This window comes from Erinaceus europaeus, chromosome 19, assembly GCF_950295315.1.
Source record: "Erinaceus europaeus chromosome 19, mEriEur2.1, whole genome shotgun sequence".
Lineage (NCBI taxonomy): Eukaryota > Metazoa > Chordata > Mammalia > Eulipotyphla > Erinaceidae > Erinaceus > Erinaceus europaeus.
The window spans coordinates 30,248,466-30,274,674 of NC_080180.1; the positions used below are offsets into that span (position 1 = coordinate 30,248,466).

Below are 26,209 nucleotides of genomic sequence, written 5' to 3' on the forward strand. Positions count from 1 at the left end.
CCAATCATACCCGCATAGGAGCCTAGACACGCCTGGTAATTATCAGCAGGGCAGCTGGTGAGCGTCTGGTAGGAGGCGCGGCAGTTAGCATGGAAGTCAGCCAGCCGGGACCTGGTGTGGAAAGGAGACCAATGGAGACAGTTTAATCTGGCTGCCTTCCCACTTCTGCCTGCTTCCCAGGACCAGAGGAAGGCAGGGAGGAAAAGGGGTGAAAGAAGTGAGCCTGAGGAAGCTGACTTCTGGGACTCCCGGAACAGACACTTCAGAGAGCCAGGGCAGTTCTGCACTGCCTAGTGGGATGGCCACATAAGGTGGTGGCTTTGCTGAGGCCATCCAGAGCTACAGCATGAGAGTTGGGCCTCGATCGCATTCCAAAATGACCTTTATCACAGCAATCTTTTCACCTGCAAAAGACCCCTACCCATCCCTTCACCAGGAAGAATCAGCCTTCCTCCCCTCACCCTCTCACCAGGTACCCCATCCCACCAGGGAAAATCAGCCTCTCTCCTCCCCAGTGATACTCCCTTCTCTACCTAAGCTGTGCCAGGCCACTATCCTCTTCAGAGAAGAGGGCCCAGGCCCCCCAGTACAGGGCAGCTTACCAATCATATCCCCTGGGATATGACACGCTCCTATGAATACAGAAGACATGGCCACACAGTTAGCTACCTGTGTCAGCTCTGCACTCCTCACTCAGCCACCAGCATCAGCCAGATCTACCCCAGCCCCAACATGTGCACAGGTCCTGGGAGCCAACGTACCCAAAAGCAAGCCTGCACACCAACTGCATTCATCTTTCCCTAGCCCAGCGCCCAGCCACAGGATGCTCTGGGCAGCAGCTGCTCTTCTGCTGCCTTCACTTCCTGTCCTCACAACACTTGTGTCTCATGGCTGTCATGAGCAGAGGACTTGCTTATGGGAATTTTTCCAAGAAAGGGCACATAGTAGGGCTTCAGTAAATGTGTGCTCAGCGAGAACATCGAGGTAGTTACAGGAAGGGTCAGCTACGGCCCTGCCCAGACTCTGTCTACACCATGAGATACCATCATAATACCTCATAATACCATCCCAAATGCCATGCTCCTGGCTCTCCACTGGAACTCTGAGAAAGAAGCAGGGAGAGAGACTGTAGTGGACTAAGAGGGAAACCCTCAAGTTCTAATTCCAGCTCATCCCATAGTTCTAGATCCAGGGATTTTGAGAGGAAAAACCATCCGGAAGGGATTGCACCCCAGAAAAGCCTCCTTTGGCCCCAGGCCCTGCAGCCCATGGAGCTTTCAGAAAAGGAAAATGGAAGATGACAGACTCCAAACCACTTTGGGAAGCAGGGACCTGACTCATCCCTCCCCCCAAGCTGAGGTGAGTCCTCCCCCCACTCCAGACTTGGCTTCCTTATTTGCCCATTGAGTACAGAGCATGTCTAGACCACAACTTGGTGCAGGCATTCTGTTTGGGAAGATGAACACATTCTGGAATGGATGGTGGTGAGGGCTGCACACTGCGTGAATGTGCTTGATGCCTCTGAGCTGTACACTTAACACAACAAATCACATGCTATTTCTAATTCACCAGAAAGAGATAAAATTATTTTATAAAAGTACTTCCACATTCACCCTTTCTCACTTAATCCTCACAGAAACTCCTTGACATCTGACAAGCAGTTGTTATAATCCCACTTTAAAGAGGAGGAAGCTGATCCTCCAAGAAGCTAGACAACTTTCCTGAGGCTGTACAGCTATGGAGACGCAAAACCAGACCTCATGCCAGGACTCCAGCTTCTATGTCATGTCTCCCTGGCCCTTTAATTACACAAAATGGAGGTGAGAACCCTGAAAGGTCCCTCCAGAGCCAACATTTTATGTCTCTGTCAGAACGATGCCTATGTTGTCTCTTCCTTTCTCCTGCCCATCAGTAACCCCTCTACCTTTTGCAGGATGATCTTCCATGGCAAGGCCAGGCTCTGTGCCAGGCTTCATTCCAGCAAATTAGAGAAGGTTCTGGGGTGAGGGCTGGAGTTCTGGAGACCTGAGAGGCTGAGAAGGGATGGAGACTTTAACAGAGGGGGTATGGAGGCAAACAAAGAAAAATCTTTAATATCTTCTATGGTTGAAGTCTCCTCAAAAAAGAAAAGTTGGGGTTCTAATGCCCATGTCCAGTGAGTTCTCTGAGGATAAAGGCCTCCAGGTGACCCCATATGTAACTAGCAGAGTACTTCATCCATCCACCAAGATGGGCACCATGTTTATGAGGTAGTCAGATGTCTCATCTTGCTTCCAGAGCCTGGCTGAGAGTACTCCTTCCCAAACCCTGTTAAAGTATCCAAATGTACACACGCACACCCTGATCCCCCCACATGCAAATGCTGGTCATCTAAGATCAGAGGGCTGATTCCAGTCTGCCCTCCTCTGAGTTGGTTTTTCAGCTTTCAGAAAATCCCTGGAGGTCACCTTACATTTTCTTGGATCGGTTGCACCCAAAACCTGAAAATGTGTGACTGATTTTATTTGGAAATAAACTTTTGGTAGATGCAACCCAGTTATGATGAGGTAGGAGTTGACAAGGATGGGTCCTCAATGCAACGGATGGTGTCCTTGTAAGCTAAGGGGAAGCTTCACAAGTACACAGGGAGATGTTGCGGTAGAGACTGGCGTGAAAATCCTACAAGCCCAGAAACACCAAGCAACACTAGAAGCTGAGACAATGGCATGGCACAGAGTCTCCCCTCAAGCCTTCAGAGGGAGCCAGTCCTGTCAACACTGTGATCTGACTTGCAGCCTCCAGGACTGTTTCAAGTCACACAGTGTGTGGAACTCTGTCACAGCAGCCACAGAAAGCCCTAACAACACTTTCAACACAATCTGATCTCACATGGGGCCTACTACTGCCTCCTACCACCTTCCCAGTGTGCACCTATAGTTCTTCAGAACAATCACCCTGCTGAGCACCCCAAGTTGCACAGATTTCTCCCATCTCTGTGGTCTCAGGAATCTGGAGCAGGCAATGTCAACATAAAAACACAGAGATATACTGATAGCACCAGACTCAGCTTCCTTTCTTATCCATACCTGTCTCTCTCTCCAAACAAGTACTGGACCCCTGTGATGGGACTGCTAGACCAAGGGTTCAAACAACACACAGTGATGCATTATCAGAAAGGAACTCCCAGCTGGAGAATGAGGCAGAGTGCCTGCCAAGCCAGTGTCCAAGATCATAGTGCTCACCTTCTAGCAGCCTGCTCACCCCATCCCTCTGCAAGTGCTGGGAGCCTTACAGTTGTCCCCCACTACCACCCAACTCAGAGCACGGGGCTGTGCTTCCCTTCCACTCACTGGTGCTGGAGCTCCTGGGGAATGTTCACTGGCTGCCAGATGAGAAGCCTCTCAAAATGTCACTGGGACCCACAGGAGAGAGGAGAGAGAGTGTGTGTGACAAAAGCCAGGACAGCTGAAGGAGAGACCCCAGACCATTCACAGGAGAGCTAGGGTAGAGGAAGTAAGGCAGGAGATGGTGGAGAAAGGGCTTCAGTGTCAGGGAGAGCAGGTCAGGGGGGGCCTTCAATGAGGAGGACAGGGGCCAATCAGTTGTAGGAGAGGCAGCAGCTGTGTGACACTGAATAGACCTGCCCCTCTCTGCTCAGTCTGCATTTGCTGCCTTGGTAAGTGTTAATAAGGGAAAATTTTTTCATCTGTCAGAGAAGGGAAAAGACCAGATCATGCTCTTGGGGTCTCACACAGGGCTGGTGAACAAGTCAGGGGAAGTGGCCCCTCTCAGTGTTCTCACCATGGCTTTTGTAGGGAGGAGAGCAATCAGTCCCAGAGACAGAGGCCACCAGCAGGTGACAGACAGTTGATGACCCCAAAGTCACTTTTCTGCCATGCTGAGGACACAGGAGGAACACAGTTCCCCCAGAAAGCACAAAATCCTTCTGCCAAACCCTGCAGTCACCAAGGCAATCTTTGACCAATGGTTCCACTCAGAGCAGTGGGAAGAAGCAGGGAGGCCAATCCTAGCAGATGGCAGAAAGGAAGGGAAGCCACGAAGCCGTCTGTTCTTCCATTTCTCCATTCTCAGCCTTGGCAAGTGAGAGTGACAAATGGAGCCTTTTAGGAGGATGGCACATCCAAGTGTCAAGGAAGCCTTTTATTACTCAGGTTCTCTCTGCCCCTCAAGACACTGAGGTCCACACAGCAGGCTCCTCTATCAACATCACAGACCAAATGGTGTCCATTTCCTTCAAGCCAGCATCCTGCTCAGCTCCAGCAATAAGGCAAAGCAGGCAGCCCTGCGAGGTGCAGTCTCCAAGGCAAACATTATCCTGTTCACAAGGCAGGACACACCAGCTGAGGGTGGGGGTGAAGGTTAGGGGTGGAGGGGGAGGGGTCTCTACTCTATCTCCAGGTCAGATGTCACCCATCCCTACAGATGCCATTGTGAGGGCACTGGTCTCCTGGATTCCATCTTCTGTGCTAGAGACAGACTTTTCCTAGATCAGCCCTACCACTTGGCAGATTTATGCCTTCAAGAGCCTCCATACACAATGGTATAATTTTAAAAAGCAGGGAAGAAAGAGAAAAGACAGACAAGGAGAAAGACAGAGAGTCAAGAAGAGCAGCAGTATGAACACAAGCCAAAGCCATCTTGGCAACATCTCATGAGGATTTCCAAAGAGCCCAGAGCAGCAGGTAAAACTGGCCAGAAAAAAGCAGCCTTCCCCAGGCTCATCTCACCAATAGCTGCAGCCTGTGTTCAATCACAGGCCCACAGAGGGAGAGTGAAACAGAGAGACACTTGACCCCCAATCAGATGAAATATTTACCAGATAAAATTTAGGACTTCTGAGCATTTGAATTTCAGATAAACAATGATGCTTTTTAATGTAAGCATGTACCATGCAATATGAAAGGCAGACTAATAAAACCACTTTTTCACTGTCTGGAGTTTGAATTTAAGTGGGTACCCTGTGTTTTAACCTGTTAAATCTGGAGACCACGTTTAGTGTGCAGCTGTGAAGAAGAGGCAAAGCTATTGAATATATGTCCCAAGGTGCACCCACATGTGGAGATAGAACTCATACTGGGGTCAGAGGTATTTTTTCTATAGCTTGGTGGTTCTCAAGGTGTGGTTCCCAGATCAACAATATCTGGTCAACTGGGAACACAGATTCTCCAGGCCACCCAGGTACAAAAGACCTGAAATTTCAGAGGCAGGTCCTGCACAGAGTGTTTTAACAAGACCTCTGGGGAATTCTGGGACAGCTCAAGCTTGGGAGGAACTGGCCACCTGCAGAAGTTGAAGAGTTGGATTAACAGAACCCCTCAAACCTACTCCATCACTCACTCACTTCCTGATCTCTGTTTGAAATGTTTCTACCTTATGGCTACCACAGAAGCCTGAAAACATTCACTGCTACAAGAGTTATGTGCATGCACACACACACACACACACACACACACAGAGAGAGAGAGAGAGAGAGATAGCTACACTTGTCTATTTCCATTTCCATCTCTCAGTTCTATTTTTTGGTCTTAGCCAAAAGAAAAGTGCAGATGCCTATTATCAACAAGTTCCTCCCTTGGACTAGATTATAAATACTTTCTCAAACTCAGATTTCTCCAGTATCCCTAGGCTATCATCATACTGGGACACTGAGAAGATACCATAATGGTTATGCAAAGTCTTTCATGCCTGAGGCTCTGAGTTCCCAAATTCAATCCCCAACACCACCATAAGCCAAAACTGAGTAAAGTGCTCTGGCAAAATGTTTGTGTGTGTGTGTGTGTGTGTGTGTGTGTGTGTGTGTGTGTGTGTGTGTGTGTGTGATGTGTATATGTACATATATATATATGCATATATATATATGATAAGCTATAGTAATGCTGGAGAAAATTATTCCCAAAGGACCCCAAACTTGCCACTACTGATTATTATATGGTTTGGGGGGGGACTTACGTCATTATGAACTTCTCCAAGTCCCCGTTTATTGGATTACACCAGTTGTGTCACTTGCCACAGAGAGAGATGAGCATCCACTGCTTATAGAAGTGAAGAAAGAAGAAAGAAGCCACAATGTGCAGGGCACAGTCACTGCTTCCTGACTTCTGGTTCTAGGAGTTGGATGGTGGCTCACAAATAGAACACAAACATTCACACATCACTTGAAGAAACCCCCCCCCAGGGGACAGCCCACTCCAAGAGGTGGGTAGCCTGGACACCAAGGCCAAGCATCTGCCAGGAAGGACAGGGCATTTCTCCAACTCTGCCTGCACTGTTAATGATGCTTCCAACAGGAGCCACCAGCACTGCCTCATGCAAATAAGCAGGGCATTTGAATATTTCATGGAGGGAAAAAGGGCTCCAAGAAGTGCAAATTACTCACAATGGCCCCATAGACCATTTATGGGAATGCAGGGGAAATGGCTCTAATAGACCCTGGTGCCTCTAGAACGGCTTTCTGAGGTCCCCTCCAGTGGTGGCTAGGAAGTAAGTTCTGTGTTACATAATACCAAGGGGAAAATGGATTTCAGCCACCTGGCTGCTCTCTTGATACCTCAGGTCACTCTGGGGCTCAGTATGGACAGCCTGAGCCTCTGTCCTTTCCTGCCTGCTCCAAGAAACTGCCACCACTTGTCTCATGAAATCAAGTACCAAGTTGGCTTCTTTCCCTCCTATTTATCCTGCATGTGCAGTGGACACTGACTCTTTCTGCCCAGAATATCCATTCACAGTCCCTGGGGTGAGGTGGGGAAAGGGGGTTCCTCCTCTGGTAAAGTAGTTCTAATAAAGGCTGTTTAAACAGCACTCCACCATCTGGGCTTCAGATGGACACCTACCCCACACTAGGTCAACCACAGAACTCTAGCCCTGGCCAGCAAGGCAGCTCACCTGGGAAGGTGCCTTTCATGTGCTCAGGTCAGGTTGGAGCCCCCAGCACACCATATGCAAGTAGTACCACACTGAGGGAAACTCTGGTGCTTTAGTGTTGTCTCTCCCTCTCTCCCCTCTCTTATCTCTGTCTGAAAAAATACCACTGTGAGCTGTTAACTCACACATGTGCAAGGCCCCAGCAGTGCATGTACATCACACACACACACACACACACACACACACACACACACACACACACCTCTACTTCTGGCCACAGACTGGTCTTTAGATAGGGAAATGACACAAGGCAGAAAGAAGTCCTTCCCTGAGGTTTTCCTAATGAGGCAGGTGAGGAATCACCACAGAGGAGAATGTGAGCCCAGATAAATGGGAACTGTAATTCTAGCCTCAGGGTCAGAGTAAGAACAAACATGCAGCCAACCTGCAGATAAAAACACAAACATGAGACTTAGGGATCAAAAGGGCCAACTCTGTGCTGAAAGATGGCACTGGGCTTTCAGTGATAAATAACTGTGTCATATATACTTGTGTTGACCTTAATGATGCACACCTGCAATTAATATACTGTTGTAAAGCAATGATACCCCAAAAAGAAGAGGAAGATGGATGGAAACAGATCAATTTTGAGTGGAGTTCTAGAATATGCTCCTGCCCTTTCTATATTTTACTGTAAGCCAACGTCTTTATTTTCTCTGAAGCTACATGGGCCTTCTGTCATATAAAACACAATTTTTCCACTCCTCTACTTTGCTCTCTTGAGTTAATAGGATATTCTTCATCCAAGCTCAAATCTCCCAGAGAAGGCAAGACACTTGAAAAGGACACAGAGAAAAATCCACTTCAGGGGGCCAGGCAGGGGCACACTGGGTTAAGCATACATAGTACGAAGTGCGAGGACCCACACAAGGATGCTGGTTCGAGCCCGCAACTCCGTCCTTCAGGGGGTCACTTCACAAATGGTGAAGCAGGACTTCAGGTGTCTATCTTTCTCTGTCCCTCTCTATCTCCCCCTCCCACTCCCCCCTCTTCCCTCAATTTCTCTCTGTCCTATCCAATTAAAAAAAGAAAATGGCCACCAGGAGCAGTGGATTTGTAGTGTAGGCACCAAGCCCCAGCAATAACCCTGGAGGAAAAAAAAATCCACTCCACAGAGGGTTTGTCTAACCATCAGAAGAGCCAGGTCATAGGACCACTTCAGTGAGAGCATCTGAGAAACAAAGGTGGCAGGATTCATGAGGGAAGATAGTACTGGCCTTGATTTTCCACCAGCTCAACTAGAGAGGCACAACTCATCAGGAAGCACCACGAGAAATGATGTCAATATTAAAATGACAAGGACGCAGATATTGCCAGTGGATGAAATTTCAAACATGAAATTATGTTACAAGGTAAGAAGCAAGAGACAATGCAATTCATGTACCCTGGGTAAAGTACAAATTAATGAGATACCAGAAATGAATGTCAACAGATGCAAATACCACACACCATTTCTTATGTTCTCTTTTAATAAAGTTGCTTTAAGACTGATTATTCTGGGGCAGGGCAGCACTGCACCAACTGAACACATATTACCACACACAAGAACCCATATTGAAACCTCTGATCCCCACCTGAAGAGGGAAACTTCACAAGTGGTGAAATAGTACTGCAGATGTATCTCTTTTTCTCTCCCTCTCTATCTCATCCTTACCTCTCAATTTCTCACTGTCTCCATCTAAATAAATGAATAAAATAGACACCAGAATTTAAAGACTCATTGTGGAGGTACTGAGCCCTAGCGAGAACCCTGGCAGCAATAAAAATAAAAACAAAAAGGGTGATTATTCCTTTAAGCCTAATGGAGTGAGGCCTCAGGAATACTACATGACTTTAAAGGCTGATTCCCCCAAAAAAAAATCTTCAAAAGAAAATGTTCTCAATTTTAGGTGCATTGGCAAACTCACCTAACCCTCTGCCCTTAGACAGAGGCTGAGAAAGAATAGCTTCTAATAACCTTGAGATAATTAGTGTTTTCTTCCAGTGTCTCATTTGTTGTTTCTGCATTTCTGATAACAATTCTTTCAAAGTCTTTACCCACTCCTGTGATTATTTCCTTAACTAGAGTTTGGATGTTGACCTCATCATTTTGTGCTTCAACCTTTGGAGGGCTTTTAGCTGGACTCTTGTCCTGGTTCATTTCTCCAATATTTTTTCTTGTTGGTTTAACCATTGTATAGAGTATGTTATGAGGTCCCTCTCTCAGTACTTTTCCAATTACTGATCACTCTTGCATGGACTGAATGTCTAAGTAAGGTAATTAAAGGGTTCACAGTTGTGAAAGTTAACAGTTGTTTCAATAGTATTTTAATCCCTGAGTTGGAGCTCAGTGGTTTAAAAGCCTCTTTTGTTCTTTTTCTTCCTTGTAGGCTATGGGAGCCTGAGGGCTTATAAACTATAAGTAGGCTTCTTAGTTTAATCCCTCACTCCTGACCAAGAGATAAAGTAGGGTGGGGCAGAGATAACCCAGTGGTTATGCAAAGAAACTCTCACAGCCCCACAGCTAGGTCACCAAGCTAGGTCACTCACTCTCCTGAGTTTCCTGGTTAGTTCTCTGTCCCCTGGTGTCAGCACAGCCCCCCCACACCCACTGCTCTAGCTTCTGAAGGCAGTAGCAGTGGAGACTGCATCTGGTGAGTCTTAGGGGAGACCTCTCCTCCCTTCAGCCGTCTTTTTGTTGGTGAAACAGACTGGAGGTGGTGTCTCAACTGGTAAACTGCTGGACTGTTACCAGCCATTTAATCTCTCCCTAAGCTCCTCTCTGTCCACAAGCCACAGGTATTTGCACTCGCTGGTGATTTGGTGGGTTCCTGAAGTTGTTCTAGTCCTGTCTTGTTGTGGTCCCAGATGATCTCCCGAAAGAATAGCTCTGTTCCAATAACTGGTTCCTCACTCCTCGGTAGCTCCTAGTACCAGAAGCTGAAGACCCTGATGCTGAACCTCCCCCCAACCACAACACACACACACACACACACCAAGGTGGGATCCAAACTTTTTGTATATGACCAGATTCTCAGGGCAGCTGGTACCAGGTAGAAATGTCTTCCCTCCTCCCAGGAAAGGTTCTGATTGTTGTGAGAACGGCTCCCTTCTACTCAGCTCCCTGACAGGAGCAGGAGAACCCCACTTCTGATGCCACATACTCTGTTTGGAAGCTTGGCTCAGATACTCACTACAGTGTGCCCTTGGGTAAGACTCCAACCTCTGCAGGCCTCCCTTTCCTCCCCCGCACAAGGAGGTGATTACAGTTCTTACCTACAGGGGTAGTGGCCAGGATAAACCAGGACAGCCTCTGGGATGATGTCCACAGCACTGGGACAGGGCCTGATGCACAGCAGGTGCCCCATCAACACAAAGGCAGCAAGTGCCAACAGGGATGTCACCAATGCTCCTGAATACTGAATAGCAAGCACACACTCCATCTCTCCAGGCCAAAGGGACATAGCATCTCAGACCTATTAACAAGCACCTCCTACATCTGACAGTGTCACACAAAGTACCTCCACTCCCTCACCATGTCCTGCTTGACAGAAGTTCAATGAAACTGGCATCATTGCCCCTGTTTTACAGATAAGGAAACAGAGGTCTAGAGAAGTTAATTAACTCCCTTCATATCACAGAAGCAAGACCAGGAGACTGGGCTTCAAATCTTCATCTTAAAGTCACTGGATATTCCCTTCTGTCCCCATCAACCCTCTAGCACTAGGGAGCTTTCAAAGAGGTTTATTTCTCTCTGGAATTGTCTGAAGGAGCCACCTTGCTCTGGGCACCTCTATCCTTCAGCCTGGTGCTCACCCAGCACCCCTCTCTCCTCCAGGAAGGTCAGGAAAGTGACTGTATGGAATGCCCTGGAGAGGCCTGTGGATGACACTGTGGGACCCAGCTATATAGAAGCAATTAACTAGACTTGGTCCACCATCAAGAGACTAGTCAATTTCAGGAGAGGATCAAGAGGTTCTAGACAGAAGGACCCCAGCTGAGCCCATACAGATCTCCCATGCAAAGTCAGAGATGGGAGTTGCAGCTACCTGCCAGAGACAATCCTTAGGAAGATGCCTTGGGGAGGATCCCCTGAAAGCATCCACAGATGGCCAAATACCTCATTCTCTACTTTCCTCCAATCCCTTCACCTGGGTTCCAAACCTATTATTACCCAGTAAGAGGAGAAAAGAATTAAAAGTATGCATCATTTGATTTTAATTGAAGGACTGTTCTATTTCATTGAACTGCTAAGTAAGCTGAACAAGAGATTATGTTTACATAAGCAAACCCCGAGTCACTATAGACTTGCTGTCACATTAAGTCAATACTTATGAAGGCTCTCTATTTAATTATTCAGTGAGGATTGACTTATTATTGTGTTAAAAGTGTAGTTAGCCTTGAGCTAGGTAGCCAGCCAGCTAAAAGATTTCTTTCAACTTTGTCTGAATGCTGATAGGGTTCTTGCTGGTTGTATGAGCCTAGATTTCTCCCTTCTCTCTCTCACCACCCCCCTCCCACCTCCTGCAGAGAAGAAAGCCCCAGGTCCCCACCCTTAGGTCTGGTGCTCCCCCAACTGTGGAGGCCAGCCTCTCCCACAGCTTTTCTAACCCTGGGAATTAGTCCTAAAGCTCTCACAGCTGTCTCACCATCTTATGTCTCCAGTGCTTGGTTCTTGCATCCCTGATGCTCATACTTCCTTTTCCCAGTGCAGAGACCCTCCTACTCAAAGACCTGCCCTCACTGCTCCCTGCCTCTCCCCTCCCTTCAACCTCCACTGAATGTGCTACTCGGCCTTTGCAATCCATCCAAACCCCATTATTCGATGGCATACTGTTACAGAGATTCAGAGAGGTCTTTACATCAAATCACATTTCCTGAAACATAACATACAGAGAAATTCCAGAGATGGATGCTTAGCTGAACTGCAGACCAACAGGAGAGGTAGAATTCATAATGGCTTAGAGCAAAGTCCCAGCAGCCAAAGCTCCTGCTTCTGGCTCTAGCTCTGTCCATTAAGGAACATGACCTTGGGCAGGTTTCTCATCCCTCTGAGGTTCTGTTTCTGGGGAGAATTGCTGAGAAGCTGAAAAGTCTAGGCTTCGTAGGGTGTCAGTTCTGATTCTGGACCCACCAACTATGGCCACACCAACAGTCCCAGTGGAGAACTCCTTGGGCTTCAGTAATCCATCTTGTGTTACCATCATGATGCCCACCTACTAGCTCATCTTTCCCCACACTCTTCCTTTCCCCTCCCCAAAACTCTTCAACAGACGCTTAGCATGTGGTGCAGCCCCCTACTGGAATGCCTATAAGAATGCCATTTCCCAACCAAGCCCCCTTAAATCTTCTTCTGAGTCATCCTTCCAAACCAAATTCAGGTGTCACATCTAGAACACTTTCCACAAATGCCTTGCCCCCAACTCTGAATGTGAACTTGAATGTGCTCACTGTAATTTTATTTTTCTCAATTTCAACTACAGGACACTCTAGAACAAAGCCTGTCAAATTTATGCTTGTATCTTCAGGACCCAGATTAATGTCTAATACCTGACACTCACCCACTAGATGGAGGGAAGAGAGAAGCAGAGGAAAGATTGGATGGGTGAGTGGACAATTGAAGGAGTAGAAAGATGATGGATAGATGAATGGATGGATGGATGGATGGATGGATGGATGGATGGATGGATGGATGGATAGATGGGTGGGGAGGACGGAGTACTGTCTATAAGTAAGAATCTCGTGAGTCTTTCCCTTGAAAAACAAAAATTACAAGAAAGTCTCTGGCAGCACAGGAAATGCATCAGCACTGCAGTAACTTAGACTGCCAATAACAGTTCAATCCCCCAAATGCCCTTCCCTGAGTTGTTCTTCCTCCCGCTGGATCCTTCTTGGCAACTGTTAGGGACTTGGAGACATGTCTTCACTATCTTTGTAATAGCCACTCACTAAAGAAGGCCCCAGGGACTTGCAAGAATTAACACACATTTTTAAGCACCACTCTTAACATGAGGAAGTACCTTGGGGACTTGCTCCAGAAAACCCAATGGGTCCCTGTGGAAAGGCTGGATAAACTGTGCATTCTCAACAGAAGGGCAAAGACCTCCAGGGACAGGGCAGAGGACCTGGGTCAAAATGCCTGCTACTTACCTACCACAAACTCTGGAAGTGTCACTTTCCTTCTCTATACCTCATGGCTCAAAGACTGTTTGGAATTAAACCAAGTAGGGAAACATGAACAATCAAACTACCATGCAAAAGCACTTCTGAACAACAGGATTCACTGCACTTTCTTTTTCCTCCTGAGAATAATACAAAATACCACTGCATCCAAATCCTCTTCTTGAGATGACTCAACAGTGTTGGACAGGAGTCCTGGGAGATAGAGGGATGAGAAACCAACCATGTGTCTGGGCCCCAAGAAGTAGAAGGGCCAGGCCTGGTTGGGGTCTGCTCTCCGGGTTAGGATAATACCCCTCAGAGTCAGAGGCTGTAGGGAGGCTTGAGCCTGCCCCACCCTACCCCTACCACCACCTCCATCCCAGGCCTTTCATCTAGAGTGAACTGTGTAGACAAATATTTTCCCTTGCATGCAACTAACTGTCTGGGCAACTCTGCCAACACCAGGAGTCTTTCTCATTATATAGACTAATGAGAATTCCATCCTTCTTGGGAGCAATTTATCAAGGCAACATCTATTATAAATGACACTTTTCCTGAACTAACAAAGGCTGTGAGGCCAGGCAAACTTGTTAAAGGGATGGTTTAGCTGATACCAGAATCCATTCTAAAATTAATGGTACTCCCCCTGGCTGGCTGGTGCTCCTGTCTGTGCCCCACGAAGGGGCAGGCTCCAGGGACACAGTGCCGCAGGGGGAGAGGGAGTCTGGCATGCACAGCAGCATCACTGAAGTATGTAAGACCAGATTATTTGTGGTCCCAACTTGCTGATGCAAGATGAAAACTACAGCAAGCTACAACTGCTGAACTCAGCTTTTTCTCATTTTCTCCCTTCTTTCCCCTTCGCTGAGGTTAGTGTTTTATAATAAAAATTTTTTTAAAAAAAAGCTTTAAAAGAATAAAATCTATAAACCTGGAGGTTCCAACCTGTCCACTTAAGGTCAAACACACAGACAGCAGTAGCCAGAAGAAAGCGCAGCCCAGCCACACCCCCACGAGGGACACTGGCTCAATTGCTCACTCACTGGCTGAATGGATGGTGCCCCCACATGCACCCCACATGCAGGCCACACTGTTCTGAAAAAGACACACAGTGCCACACCTCCTCTCAAGTGCAAAGTCCTCATGTTCCCATCAGGGGCCCTATGCCTGAGCCTTAGATCATGCCTGGTCCCTTGTCTCCTCCCTCAAGCTCCAGAGCAAGTGGCAACTTCTGATGTTCTCCCAGCCCCCTGCAGGGTATCAGAGGGCAAGCGCCATCCCCTTACCCAACCTATGGAAGGCAGCACACCCCTCAGAGAAATCAGTTACTGAGTGCACATTAGGTTAGTCATAAGCCTCTGAAAACCTCTCCTCTAATTCAGTGACTCAGGAGCCCAGAGCTTCTAAGTGTTGGATTGGAAGCCATTCGTGAAGGAATAAGTAGAGTGTATGGATAAACCATCCACGGGCAGCAAAATAGGATGACTCCTCCATGAACTTCTAATGCAAGACAGGAGTGAAAAGACTCAGCTCAGCAAGCACCTGTGTGTGATACCCTAGAATACACTCTTTCTGGAGGCCAGCTACATTCCTCCCTGACTCTGCTGGGTGCCCCTCACAAAGATTCTGCAATGATTCACAGGATGGGGAACAGGACACAGGGGGCCAGGGAGGAAGAAGAGAAAGTATGACACACTGGAAGGCAAACCATGATGAGAGAGAAAACAGTCACTGCAATGGTGGAATGGAGAGCAGAAATAGATCAGGTAACAGGAAGTAAGGTGTAAGTGGGTTCTCCTCATGTTGGACATAAACAACAGGTGACTTTTCAGGATTCTGTGCTCCATCCTGGGCAGGAGGACATTCCTGAAGGGTCTCCTACAGTCTGAATGTTTGTTTCTCCCTCAAATTCACAAGTAGAAATATAATCTTCAATGTGGTAGTTTTATTTTTTTATTTTTTCTTTAACTTATATTTTCACTTTAATATTTTATTTTTACTCATTTAGAGGAACTAAGAGGGAGAGAGTACATAGAGAGGGAGAGGGAGAGAGTACATAGAGAGGGAGAGGGAGAGAGGCACCTGCAGCACTGCTTTACCATTTGTGAAGCTTTCTCCCTGCAGGTGGGGACCAGAGGCTTCAACCTGAGTCCTAGGCTAGAGATCTTTAGTCAGGGTGTCATCAGAGCTGTGTTACCTCTGAACTCCCTAGGGAAGGATCCTTCCTGGCCTCTCCAGCTTCCAGTGAGCCCAGCATTCCTTTGTTCCACTGTTAAAATCTCTCTCCATCTTCACAGGTCCTTCTCTATCTCCCAGTGTGGTAGTTTTAAGAGATGGGAAAGTGACTAGGTCATGAGGGTAGAGTCTTCAAGTGGGATTAGTGCCCTCATAAGAGACATTCCAGAGTGCTTCCCTGATTCTCCACCCTTGGAGGACCCAAGAAAACAACTGTATATAAACCAGAGAGAGGACTCTCACCAGACACGGAAGCAGCTGGCACCTGGACCATGGACTTTCCAGCCTCCAGAAATCAATCTCTGTCATCTTTCAGCCACCCAGCTGATGCCATTTTGTCACAGCATCCTGAGTGGACTAAGACAGTGTCCACCACCAAACACTCATTCTCTCTGGCAGGTGGAAAAACCAGGGCTCCCCAGGTCTGCCTGAAAGATTTTAAGTCCACCTGGAGAAATTCTGAAGCAGAAGGTTGGTTCCCAGGATTACTTACTCACTCATTCCCCTTCCCAGTAAGCCAGAAAGCAGACTGGTTAAACACCACTGGATATCCTGAAACTCCAGTTCTTTAATCCTACTCCTGCAATAGGCATCTGGGCAAAAAGCAGTCAGAGGATCTGCCAAGGTGGATCCCACAGCAGCTGGCTGACTCAGTAGATACAGCCCCAATTAAGGGAGCCAAACAGAGCCAAAGGAAGGGAGTCAGGTGGGACACCATGGGGGAAAGCCAAAAACCATGGTCCAAGCCCACAGGAAAACAAAAGGGGGCCACGTGTAGTTGGGGTCTACTGGGAAAGCACACAAGGTATGGACAGAGCCTCAAAGGCCTGTCATCAGAGCCCACCAGGCTGGGGAGGGTGACCCTTCCCAGGCCCCAAGAAGTGGTCCTCCAGCTCACTGCCCAGGAGATAACTGTCCATGCAGGGGAACCTAACAATGGCCCCTTGCAGAAAGTCTTCCAAGGGGGGTCTGGTGTCTCATGGTGTTCCTTCTTGCTGCCCTTTGGCCTAGAGAAGAGAAACTAGACATCTGGATATGAATTTCACCTGGACAGTGCCAGTGATAGAGATGCTGGTAATCAAAGGAAAGAGTAGAATCTACCACTGCTCTTGAATGGGGTGCAATGGGTTTTGATGTCTATGACTCTGGAGCAGTAAGGCACGTAAGCCAGTTGTATACTGACTGGAAGGATAAGCACTGAGCACCAGCTGCTATACTTCCCTGCGTCAACAGGTATACAAATAGTGAATAGATAAACATGGCCTTAGACAACCTGGAAGAGAGCCCTCCAGATCAGGGGGCATATTGGAGATGGCCATTTGAGATTAGGTGACAGGAAATAGATCTACCTGGCATGAAGGCTGCCATTTTAATAACAGTGCTTAGGGCCCACCACAATGGGAAGGCCACATGCACAGAAGTGAGCATAAAGCAAATAAAAAATGAACATGTCTCTGGGGCATTCAGGAGTCAACAAAGGCTGCTCTAGTCTCTTTCATTCCACCCCTCAGCTCAAATGCAGGCAGTACAGTGATGATACTAGTGTCACTCAGGTAGAACTCCCTAAAGGACACATTCATCTGGAGACATGACTCAAGACAATGTCTGGATGCTGGCCTTCTAGGCTCAGACGTGGCCTGCTCACCTCCAATAGCTGCCTTTCTCCACAACCATCACCTTGGGCACAGCCTGCCCTGAAAGGAAGCAGAGGGGCTAGTGACAGGCAAGAGAGCTTCCCTCTTCAAAGCAGAAGTAGGTACCCGAAGAAGCAGAAAAGTTCAGGATATAAACCAGTTAGTCACCCAAAAGGTGATAGTTGAGTTTATGCCCAAACTAAGAGCTCGGAGCCAGTTGTTCCAACCCATCTCCTAACTTTCGACAAGGCCCACAGCTAGGCTCCTGCCATGAGAGGAAGGGACCACCAGTGGCAACAAGAAGCCCAGAGCCTGCAGGCAGAGGCCAGACCTCCACCCCCTCCCTCCCTTGGGCAGAAGTCACAACTCCCAGGCCAAGAAAGTCACAAGGGCCTAAGTCAGCCCAGACTCCCAGGATGGGAAACACAACCACCAGGCCCTGCATTTCTATGCTATTTATGTTTTCCATAGCATTTTCTCTTAGTCCGTCCCCTGTATCCACTGAGACCTAACTATTAAACAATAAGAGTTAAGGATTTTGAGTGCTTCCTGTGAGCCAGGAAGCACTGTGAAAGAGTTAGCTCATCCCCAAGACAGGTTCAACAAGATGCCCCCACCCCCAACCCCTTTACAGGAAAAGAAACACCAAGGTTTGGGGAAATAAAAGGAACCATGGTACTGCTGGAAAGTGCTGGGTCTGGCACTTGAAGCCAGGCCTATCTGTGGTGCAAACCCAAGGCCACCAGTCCACTCAAGAGGTTTGCTTCCTGTTCCCAGACCCCCAGGTGGGTTGACAATAATCAGAGCAGAGCCAGGGCTGGTTAGAGGGGGAGGAGGGTCACAGTGACATAAGTAGAGAGTATGTCTCTGGTTTGCAACCCCCCTAAAATGTATGGGAGACACTGCCTCTATATTGGTGTCCTGAACCTCCATAGAAAATCCCCACAAACTGAGTGGCTGAAAGTAGCAGAAATTAATTCTCTGAGTTCTGGAGGCTGGCAGCTGGAGGCTGGAGTCTGACACCAGGTGTTAACACATAAAAGGGATGGAAATGGGGTCTGGGTAGAGGTACACATGGTAAAACATGCATATTACCATTCGCAAGGACCCAGGATCAAGACCTGGTCCCCATCTATAGGGGGGTTGAGGGAGCTTCACAAGCAATCCTGTAGGTATCTCTCCTCTCTTTTTTCTATTTCTTTCTGTCTCTATTAGAAAGATAAAAGGGGAAGGAAAATAGCCCAAACAACAGTGGAGTCATAGTGCAAGCACTAAGCCCCAGCAATAACCCTGGTAGAAAAAAGGAAAAAAAGGAAGAACTGAAGATAATAATGCTTAGTGAAATAAGAAAATAAGGGAAAAACAGCTACTGGATGGTTCTGATCATTTGTGGAATTTAGAGAACTGAAACACATGAGCTTGCAACAAGAAGAGGAAGAGGATGAGGCAGGGGCAGGGGGGAAGTGGGTGGAGGAAGGGAAAAAGTATCTAAAATGTCTCTCAGTCATTTTGAGAATTACAGAGTCTTGGAGGGGGCATGAGGAGGGCACAGAACTTTGGTGGTGGGTGTGGTGTGGAACTATACTCCTATAATTTTATAATCCTATAAGCCATTATTAGATCACTATTAAAAAATCATATCAAATATGAAAAAACCCAGCAGGGCAGTACTCCTTCTTGAGGTTCCAGGGCCCTGGTGTCAACTTCTCAAGTCCCCTTCTTGGTCTCTTCTCAGTTGCTGGTGACTCCCAGCAATACTCTCTGTGTTCCTTCAATCTGCTACACCTTCATATGACCTTCTCCCTATAAGTCTCTGTGTTTGCCTAGTATTTTTGAGGGGGGGGGTGTTACTGGAGGCTGACTTTTTTCAGAGAAAGGCAGACAGCAAGAAACAAAAGTTTCCTTTAATACAATGGGGGTCAGACTCAGACCTGGGTTACACTGTAGTAGTAAAAAGGAGTGTGGCTGCTCACTCTAATGACAGACAGAGATCAGTGGAGGTCACTCTTGAGCCCAGGTACATTCTATCTGTTGGGGTGAGAGTCCTAGAGAAGGCAGAGCCCTCTGCAGACAAACATGTCCACTCTAGGTGGGCAACAGGAAGTGGATCTGTCCCTTGGGAGGGGCAGCATGTGCCAAGCCCTCCTCACAGCCCCCTATACCACACTGCACTGACCAGAAAGAGTTTGCCTGCATGCCACACTCTTACAGCCTTGATCTCTCAGGTCTGAGCAGCAGAAAATCAGCTACAGCATTGTTCCTTCCTTCCACCCCCATTTCCAATAGTTCAGCATCACAGGGTGGAGTCACCAGGGGCAATACTCTCTTCCTGGCTCCTTCTGCCCAAGAACTAGGAGGTTATACAACAGCACTTCCATACTTAAAAATCCCAGGCTCAATCCCTCACATCACCATAAACCACAGCTGAGCAGTAGTGCTCTGGTTGGTTGGCACCCCTCCATACACATATATATAATTAAAATACAATAAATAACATGTATTTTAAAAAAATAGCTAGAAGGCCTCACCCACCCTGGTCTACCTGGTCCCCAGGTCTCTAGACCTAGGAAGCTCAATGGCCACACAGAAAAGCCCATGAGCCTACAACCCTGCTCCCTGACCAGTGCAGCTCAGAACAAAAGGTGCTTTTTTTTTAAGGCTTTTTTTTTATTTTATTTTATTAGTGATTTAATAATAATCAGCAAGATTGTGGGATAAGAGGGGTACAATTCCATACAATGACCACCACTAGAATTCTATATCCCATCCCCCTCCATTAGAAGGTGCCCTATTCTTTATCCCTTTGGGAGTATGGATCAAAGATCTTTATGGGATGAAGAAGGTAAGAGGTCTAAAAAAAAAAAGAAAAGAAAGAAAGAAAGAACAAAATATTAAAAGGTTCTTGGGGCTGGGTGGAACACCTGATTTAATGCATAAATCACAGTGCAGAAGGACTGTGGTTCAAGACCCCAGTCCCCACCTATAGGGGGTCAAGCTTCACAAGCAGTGAAACAGAGCTACAGGTCTCTCTCTCTCTCTCTTTCTCTCTCTCTCTTTCTCTCTCTCTACCTCCCCTTTGCTCTCAATTTCTCTTTGTCTACAAAAAAATTAAAATAAACTTTAAGAAAAATGACTGTCAGGAGCAGCAGGTTCATTGTGCAGGTACCAAGCCCCAGTGATCACAATAATGGCAATAAAAATTAAAATTAAAATAACAATAAAGAAGGACAGAAAGAAATTGAAGTTGCTGGGTTGGGGGGGAGGGGCATGTCCCTTCCTTCAGCTCCTGTCTCCTTGCCTGGATGGATAATGGTCTGAGCCTCCCAGTACATCATAGTGCAAAGACAAGAGCCCTTTCCCGGTCCGAGAGTTCACATATGCCTGTGTCTCCCTCTAGCCTCCTCCTCAGTCCCCCAAGCTTCACATGCCCACATGTGCCTGCACATACAGTCCTGAGAAATACACCTGTACCTTTCATGATTGCTTACAGACATGGCAGGCTGGGTGTAGAGGCTCCACTGGGCCCCCTGGGCGGAGGGTTTTGATGACTTCTCAAGCCTTGAGCCCATGGCTCCCCTCACTTCATATCCTCCTTTTACCACTGCCCAAAGTTCCAGAAAGAAATTACATCCTGCTCTGTGAAACACAGAATTCAGAACATTATGCCAGTTAGTCCCTGTGTTTTTTGTTGTTGTTTGTTCTGTTTTAATGAAACTTTTTTTCTTTTGCCACCAGGGTTTTTGCTGGGGCTTGGTGTGTCACTACCTTTATGGCAGATAAAGGAGCAAACTCGGAGTGGTCACACAGCTTCCCCCCCCACACACACTTTACCAGAATATAGGACTGATTTGCCAGAGCACCAAGGAATTCTGGCCAGGGGCTCAGTCCTTCCACCCATCTGCAGGCAGTAAGCTAGTGTCACAGTCCCTTCTACTGGGACTCAAACTACCCTTGCCAGAATCCCTGGAGCCAAGGCCAGTGGATGAAAGACGAGATAAGCTGTCACTGGCCAGGGTCACCAGGAGAAAGTGAGGTCAGGGAGAACCCAACCTCTTTAGAGGAGAAGCAGAGCCCCTTCCCCCCATCTTGGTAGCCAGCCCTAATTCCAAAGGCCTTAGTCTGCTTCCTTGCCCCTTTTCCAAAGTCATCTTAAAATATATATCTTTTAATCTAGAAAGGCTCCACATAACTGCACTTTTGTAGGTCACCCTTCTGGCAGTCTGCCAGGAATGCAGGAGGCACTGCACAGAGCACGGAGTCTGTACACTGGAGCAGGTATTTTTCCTCCACAGAAAAGCCTTCCTCCCTCCTCTGAAAACCAAGTGGCTCCTGATGCAAACATGCTCAGATCACACAGGCACTCCCACTTCCAGCTCCACAAAATAGGAGAAGTGTGACAGAGGGACAGACAGAACAGTGAAGGGGACAGAGATAGAAGAATATCTGAACACAAGTAACACGAAGTTCACAGCATCAGCACTAAGGGGTGGAGGGGCTGAGGTTCTACCTGAGCAGGTTAACACCTGACAGCATCACTGTACACCAGTTACACCACTTAACTGACAGTCAAGGATGATACCACGTCCTCCACATGAGCCCAAGCTTCCTTCTGCAAGGTGACTCACTTCTGTTTAAGGACACAAAAAATATTCAAGACCATGGGAACAGGCAGTGGTACATCTGGCTGAGCACACATGTTACCAAGCACAAGAACCAGGGTTCAAGCACCCAGTCCCCACCTGTAGAGAGGAAGCTTCACAAGCAGAGAAGCAGTGCTGCAGGTGTCTAGCTCACTTTCTATCTCCCCTCTTCCCTTCTCTGTGTCCTATCAAAGAAAAATTTTTTAAAAAGAAAAAAATGGTCACCAGGAGCAGTAGATTTATTGTACAAACACAAGGCACAATAACCTTGGTGGTGATAATAATAATAGCTACTATTATTATTACTAATAGAAATATTGGGCTGTAGGAAAAGTCATGATACATTTTTGCACAGAGAAAAATATGTCATAACTTTTCTTACAACATAATAATAATAACAAAATAATACCGTAGAAGAATCTATTGCATCCTGTGCAGTATCAGGCCCAGAATGGGGTGAATAAACAAACCAAGGGGTGATCTGAGCTTCCTACGGGCACAGAGACAAAAGAGATTTAAAATGGTGAAAGGATAATCTAGGAAGTGATACAGTGGATAATGCAATGAAGTCTCTCAGGCATGAGGCCCTGAGTTCAATCCCTGGCATCACTGAATATGCCACAGTTCTTTCTCTCTCTCTCTCTCTCTCTCTCTCTCTTTCCCTCTCCTTTCTCCCTCTCTCCCTCTCTCCCTCTCTTCCTCTCTCCCTCCCTCCCTCTCTCTGTCATAAACAAGTCCTTTTGGATAGAAGGGTGTTTTCCCTTCTCTTCATGCCACTTCTGGAATAGCTGCATTTGGGTGTCACAAGGCCTTCAATGGCCTAATTTTCAGAGGGCCTGTGAGGCAGGACCAGAACTGGGGATACCCATGACATGGCAAGTGGAGAGGCAGAGAAGCTGATGGGCACAAGCTGCTTCCCCAGGCTGCAAGAAGCCCAGGTTGCATGCCTTGGGGCCCAGGTGAGGGGCCGCTGGGAGTAGCTAGGAAGGAGCTCCAAAGCCTTGATCAACATGTTGGGGTGGGAGGGGGTGGTCTCTGGGCCAATCTGGGTGAGCAGAGTTCACAGCTGCAGCAGATACTACAGAACCCACCCAGGAGCCCCCACCATTGTAAAACTGGCAGAAGAAGGTAAAGACTGGCCTCCCCAGCAGACTGACTCTGTCCTGAGCTGGTTCTGCCACCACACACAGGGATGCTTGGTGAACTGGGTCTGTTTCCTGCTGACCAGGATAAGGAGTGGGGGACCTAGTATCAAGTTAAGAAAAAATATCAGGATCACCCCCAAAGCCCCACATATCAACAACTGTACTGTAAACCATTAACCCCACCAGTAAAACGATAAAGATGGTTATGATGATGGTAACCACACTAACTGCTTCAATGTCATTAAATACAATTTGAGCAATGTGAGGGAAAAAATAAAAAGAAAAGAAGAAATCAGGAAAGAGGATTTGTCCCCAAGGTGATATGGATTAAAACTTACATATGTGACAAGGGCCCCATCAGCTCAGAGCAGATGTGACAGCAGCTGGACAGCATGGCATTGGAGCATGAGTAATAGAGAGCATGGCCTTCTAGAAATCAGATTTCAAAAAGGAAGTGACCTCAGAGCCTCACACAAAAAACAAGCACTAACATTCAGTGAGGAGAGATTTGGTAGTGGCAGGGGGTGGGGGATATCCCTACAGGGTCCCAGTGGGGTCAGGAGGTCACACACCTGGTTCAGCACACACATTACAGTGTGCAAGGACCCAGGTTCAAGCCCCTGGTCTTCAGGAGTGGTGAAGTAGGGCTGTAGGTGTCTTTCTGTCACTTTTCCTATCTCCCTCTCTCGTCTCAATTTCTCCCTATCTCTATCCAATAAACAATTATTCTTTTAAAAAATTACAGGGGTGGAGACAAGATGGCAACTTTGGAGCCACAGCTGCCATGAGCACCAAGAGGCAGCAGCTTGCAACCCGGGATCTGCTGGCTAGGGTAGGATACTGGGTTGTCTATAGGAGGGTGAACATGGGCTGGTCAGAGTGACACCAAAATACAGTCCCATAACTCTCTCGTGGGCTGAAAAATGGAGGTCAGGGGGACAAAGAAAAATCCTTTGATTACTTTTGAGCTCAACCCCAGCACCACAGTACCAGGCCCCAGGTGCAGCGCAGCTGCTCCTAGCAGGCTAACCACTGAGCTATTTTCTTTACCAAGATTCCTGGCTCACCAGGGGTGTCATTCCAAGCCTTCCTTTAACTTCTCTCTTTTTTTTTAAGTGGCTGGAGCTCTATTTGAGTGACACAATACCAGACTAATCAGAGCCTCATTCCTGCCTGGGAAAGACTACCTGGATTTATTATTTTTTTTCTTTTGGATACTTCTTAGAATTGGCTGTCTTTGCTCAGGCTGGCTACAGCCAATCAAGTGGTCCAAGCTGCAGGCTGACTGTTAGGAGTCTTCTACTTTATTTTATTTTATTTTATTACTACTATTATTATATACACGTGTCCCTTTTTCATCCACCCTCTTCAGGTTGACCAAAATTAACTGTTGTTGTTTTTTCCATTGTCAGATGACTGAGTGTCTTATCCATTGTGAGAGGAACTTGTTTCTCTCTTGTTCTTCTTTCACTCTCCTTTTTCCCTCCTCCTAGCTAATTAAAAAAAAAAAAAAACTTTCACTGCTCTTCCTTTTTTCTTCTTTCTTCCTTTCTTTTTTTTATTCTTTTCTTCCTTCCTCCTCTTTTTGTTTTCTGAATTCACTGATACTCACTTGTGAATTATTGTGGGGAAGAAATCTGACTTGGAGTCGACTCTATGTGTGTCTGTGTCTTCTCTACTTCCCTTTCTCCATTTTTGATCCCTAGAGTTTGTAGTGGACAATAGATTTTCATAAATGTCTGTTCTTGCTTTCCCTTTTTTCCTGTCTCTTTCATTTCCTTGTTTGGTTGCTATTTTTTCTTGGACTGGAGGTGTTGTTTGGCTAAATGGTATTGGTTGAACTGCATCAATATTTGCCTCAGTTACTAATGTGGTAATTTCTGAGGTTGGTGATTGCACTTGTCATAAAAGTCTTTAGTATAGCATGGCTTGTACTCAAAATACAACAACTGAAGAACAACAGAACAGAAAAAAGAAAACCACATGAATAAAAAAAAATGGTTAAATCAAGAGCAAATAAAACTGCTACCACAATGAATCAGGACAGGAGCCCAGAGGAAACTCCAAATCAGTCAGAAGTAACAATAGATAAGAAAAGCATGCAAGCAAAAGTAAACCTAATAATCATAGGAATGCAAACAACTATGGTGGAAAGGGCTATCAGAATTAGGGAAACAACAGAGGAGAATCTCAAAGAAAATACAAGCTACCTCGAGATAATTAGAAAAATTCAAGCTGAAATAGCTGATCCAACTAGAAGCATAAGCTAATACTATAACTGAACTGAAGAAAAAAGCTGAAGGAAGGGAAAGCATATTAACAGAAGCAGAAAAAAGAATTAGCCAGAAGGAGGATGAGCTAGAGAAAACTAAGAAAGGTAAAAGAGTTCAAAAAGAGATTGAGAGACACTGAAAACAACAACAGAGACATATGGGATGATCTCAAAAGAAGTAACATTCATATAATTGGCCACCAGAGGAAGAAAGAGAGGAAGGGGAAGTAAATAGTCCAGAGGAAATAATGGAAGATAACTTCCCAGACCTAAACAAAAGAAAGGACATTAAGATTCAAGAGGCTCAGAGAGTCCAAAACAGAATCAAACCAGACCTGAAGACACCAAGAGACATCATAGTTACAATGAAAAGAAGTAAGGATAAAGAAAGGATCCTAAAGGCTTCAAGAGAAAAACAAAAAGGTCACATAAAAGGGAAAACCCACAAGACTCTCAGCAGACTTCTCCACTCAAACTATAAAAGCCAGAAGAGAATGGCAAGATATCTATCAAGTCCTGAAGGAAAAGGGGTTCCAACCAAGGACAATATATCCTGCTATACTTTCATTCAAACTAGATAGAGGTATCAAAACCTTCTCAGACAGACAACAGTTAAAAGAGGCAAACATCACCAAGCCTGCCCTAAAAGACGTCTTATATACAAGAACATCACAATAATACTTGCCATATATGAGAACAAATAAAGAACTGTTGAATAATGGCACTACAAAACATTCAATCCATAATATCAATAAATGTCAATGTATTAAATTCACCCATTAAAAGGCACAGAGTGGGAGAATGGATGAGAAAACACAACACAACCATAGCACCTTGCAAGAATCCCACCTGACCCAACAAGACAAACACAGACTTACAGTGAAAGGATGGAAAACCATCATACAGGATAATGGACCAAAAAAACAAAACAAAAAAAAAAAGGCAGGAACAGCCATTCTCATCTCTGACACCATAGACTTTAAATTAAATAAGGTAATAAAATATAGGCAAGGTCATTACATAATGATTAGATCAACCAAGAAGATCAAACAATTATTAACATCTATGCACCCAATGAGGGACCATCTAAATACATCAAACACCTACTGAAAGAACTACAAAAATACATCAATAGTAATACAATAATCGTGGGGGACTTCAACACCCCACTCTCACAATGAAGCAGAGAATCAATAAAGAAACAAGAGAATTAAATGAAGA

At 46.4% G+C, this 26,209-nt stretch overlaps 1 protein-coding gene across 5 annotated transcripts in view; it reads right to left on the reverse strand.

The window, feature by feature from the left end:
• The window catches only part of GFRA2 (GDNF family receptor alpha 2), a 104,697-nt gene that overhangs the window by 13,614 nt on the left and 64,874 nt on the right, over positions 1-26,209 (reverse strand). For 4 of the 5 annotated variants that reach the window (XM_060178785.1, XM_060178787.1, XM_007529157.3 and 1 more), the window contains one exon: positions 2-111. In XM_060178785.1, the coding sequence (XP_060034768.1) occupies positions 2-111 (110 nt within the window). The remainder of the gene's footprint in view (position 1; positions 112-26,209) is intronic. The other variant, XM_060178784.1, reaches the window with a different exon arrangement.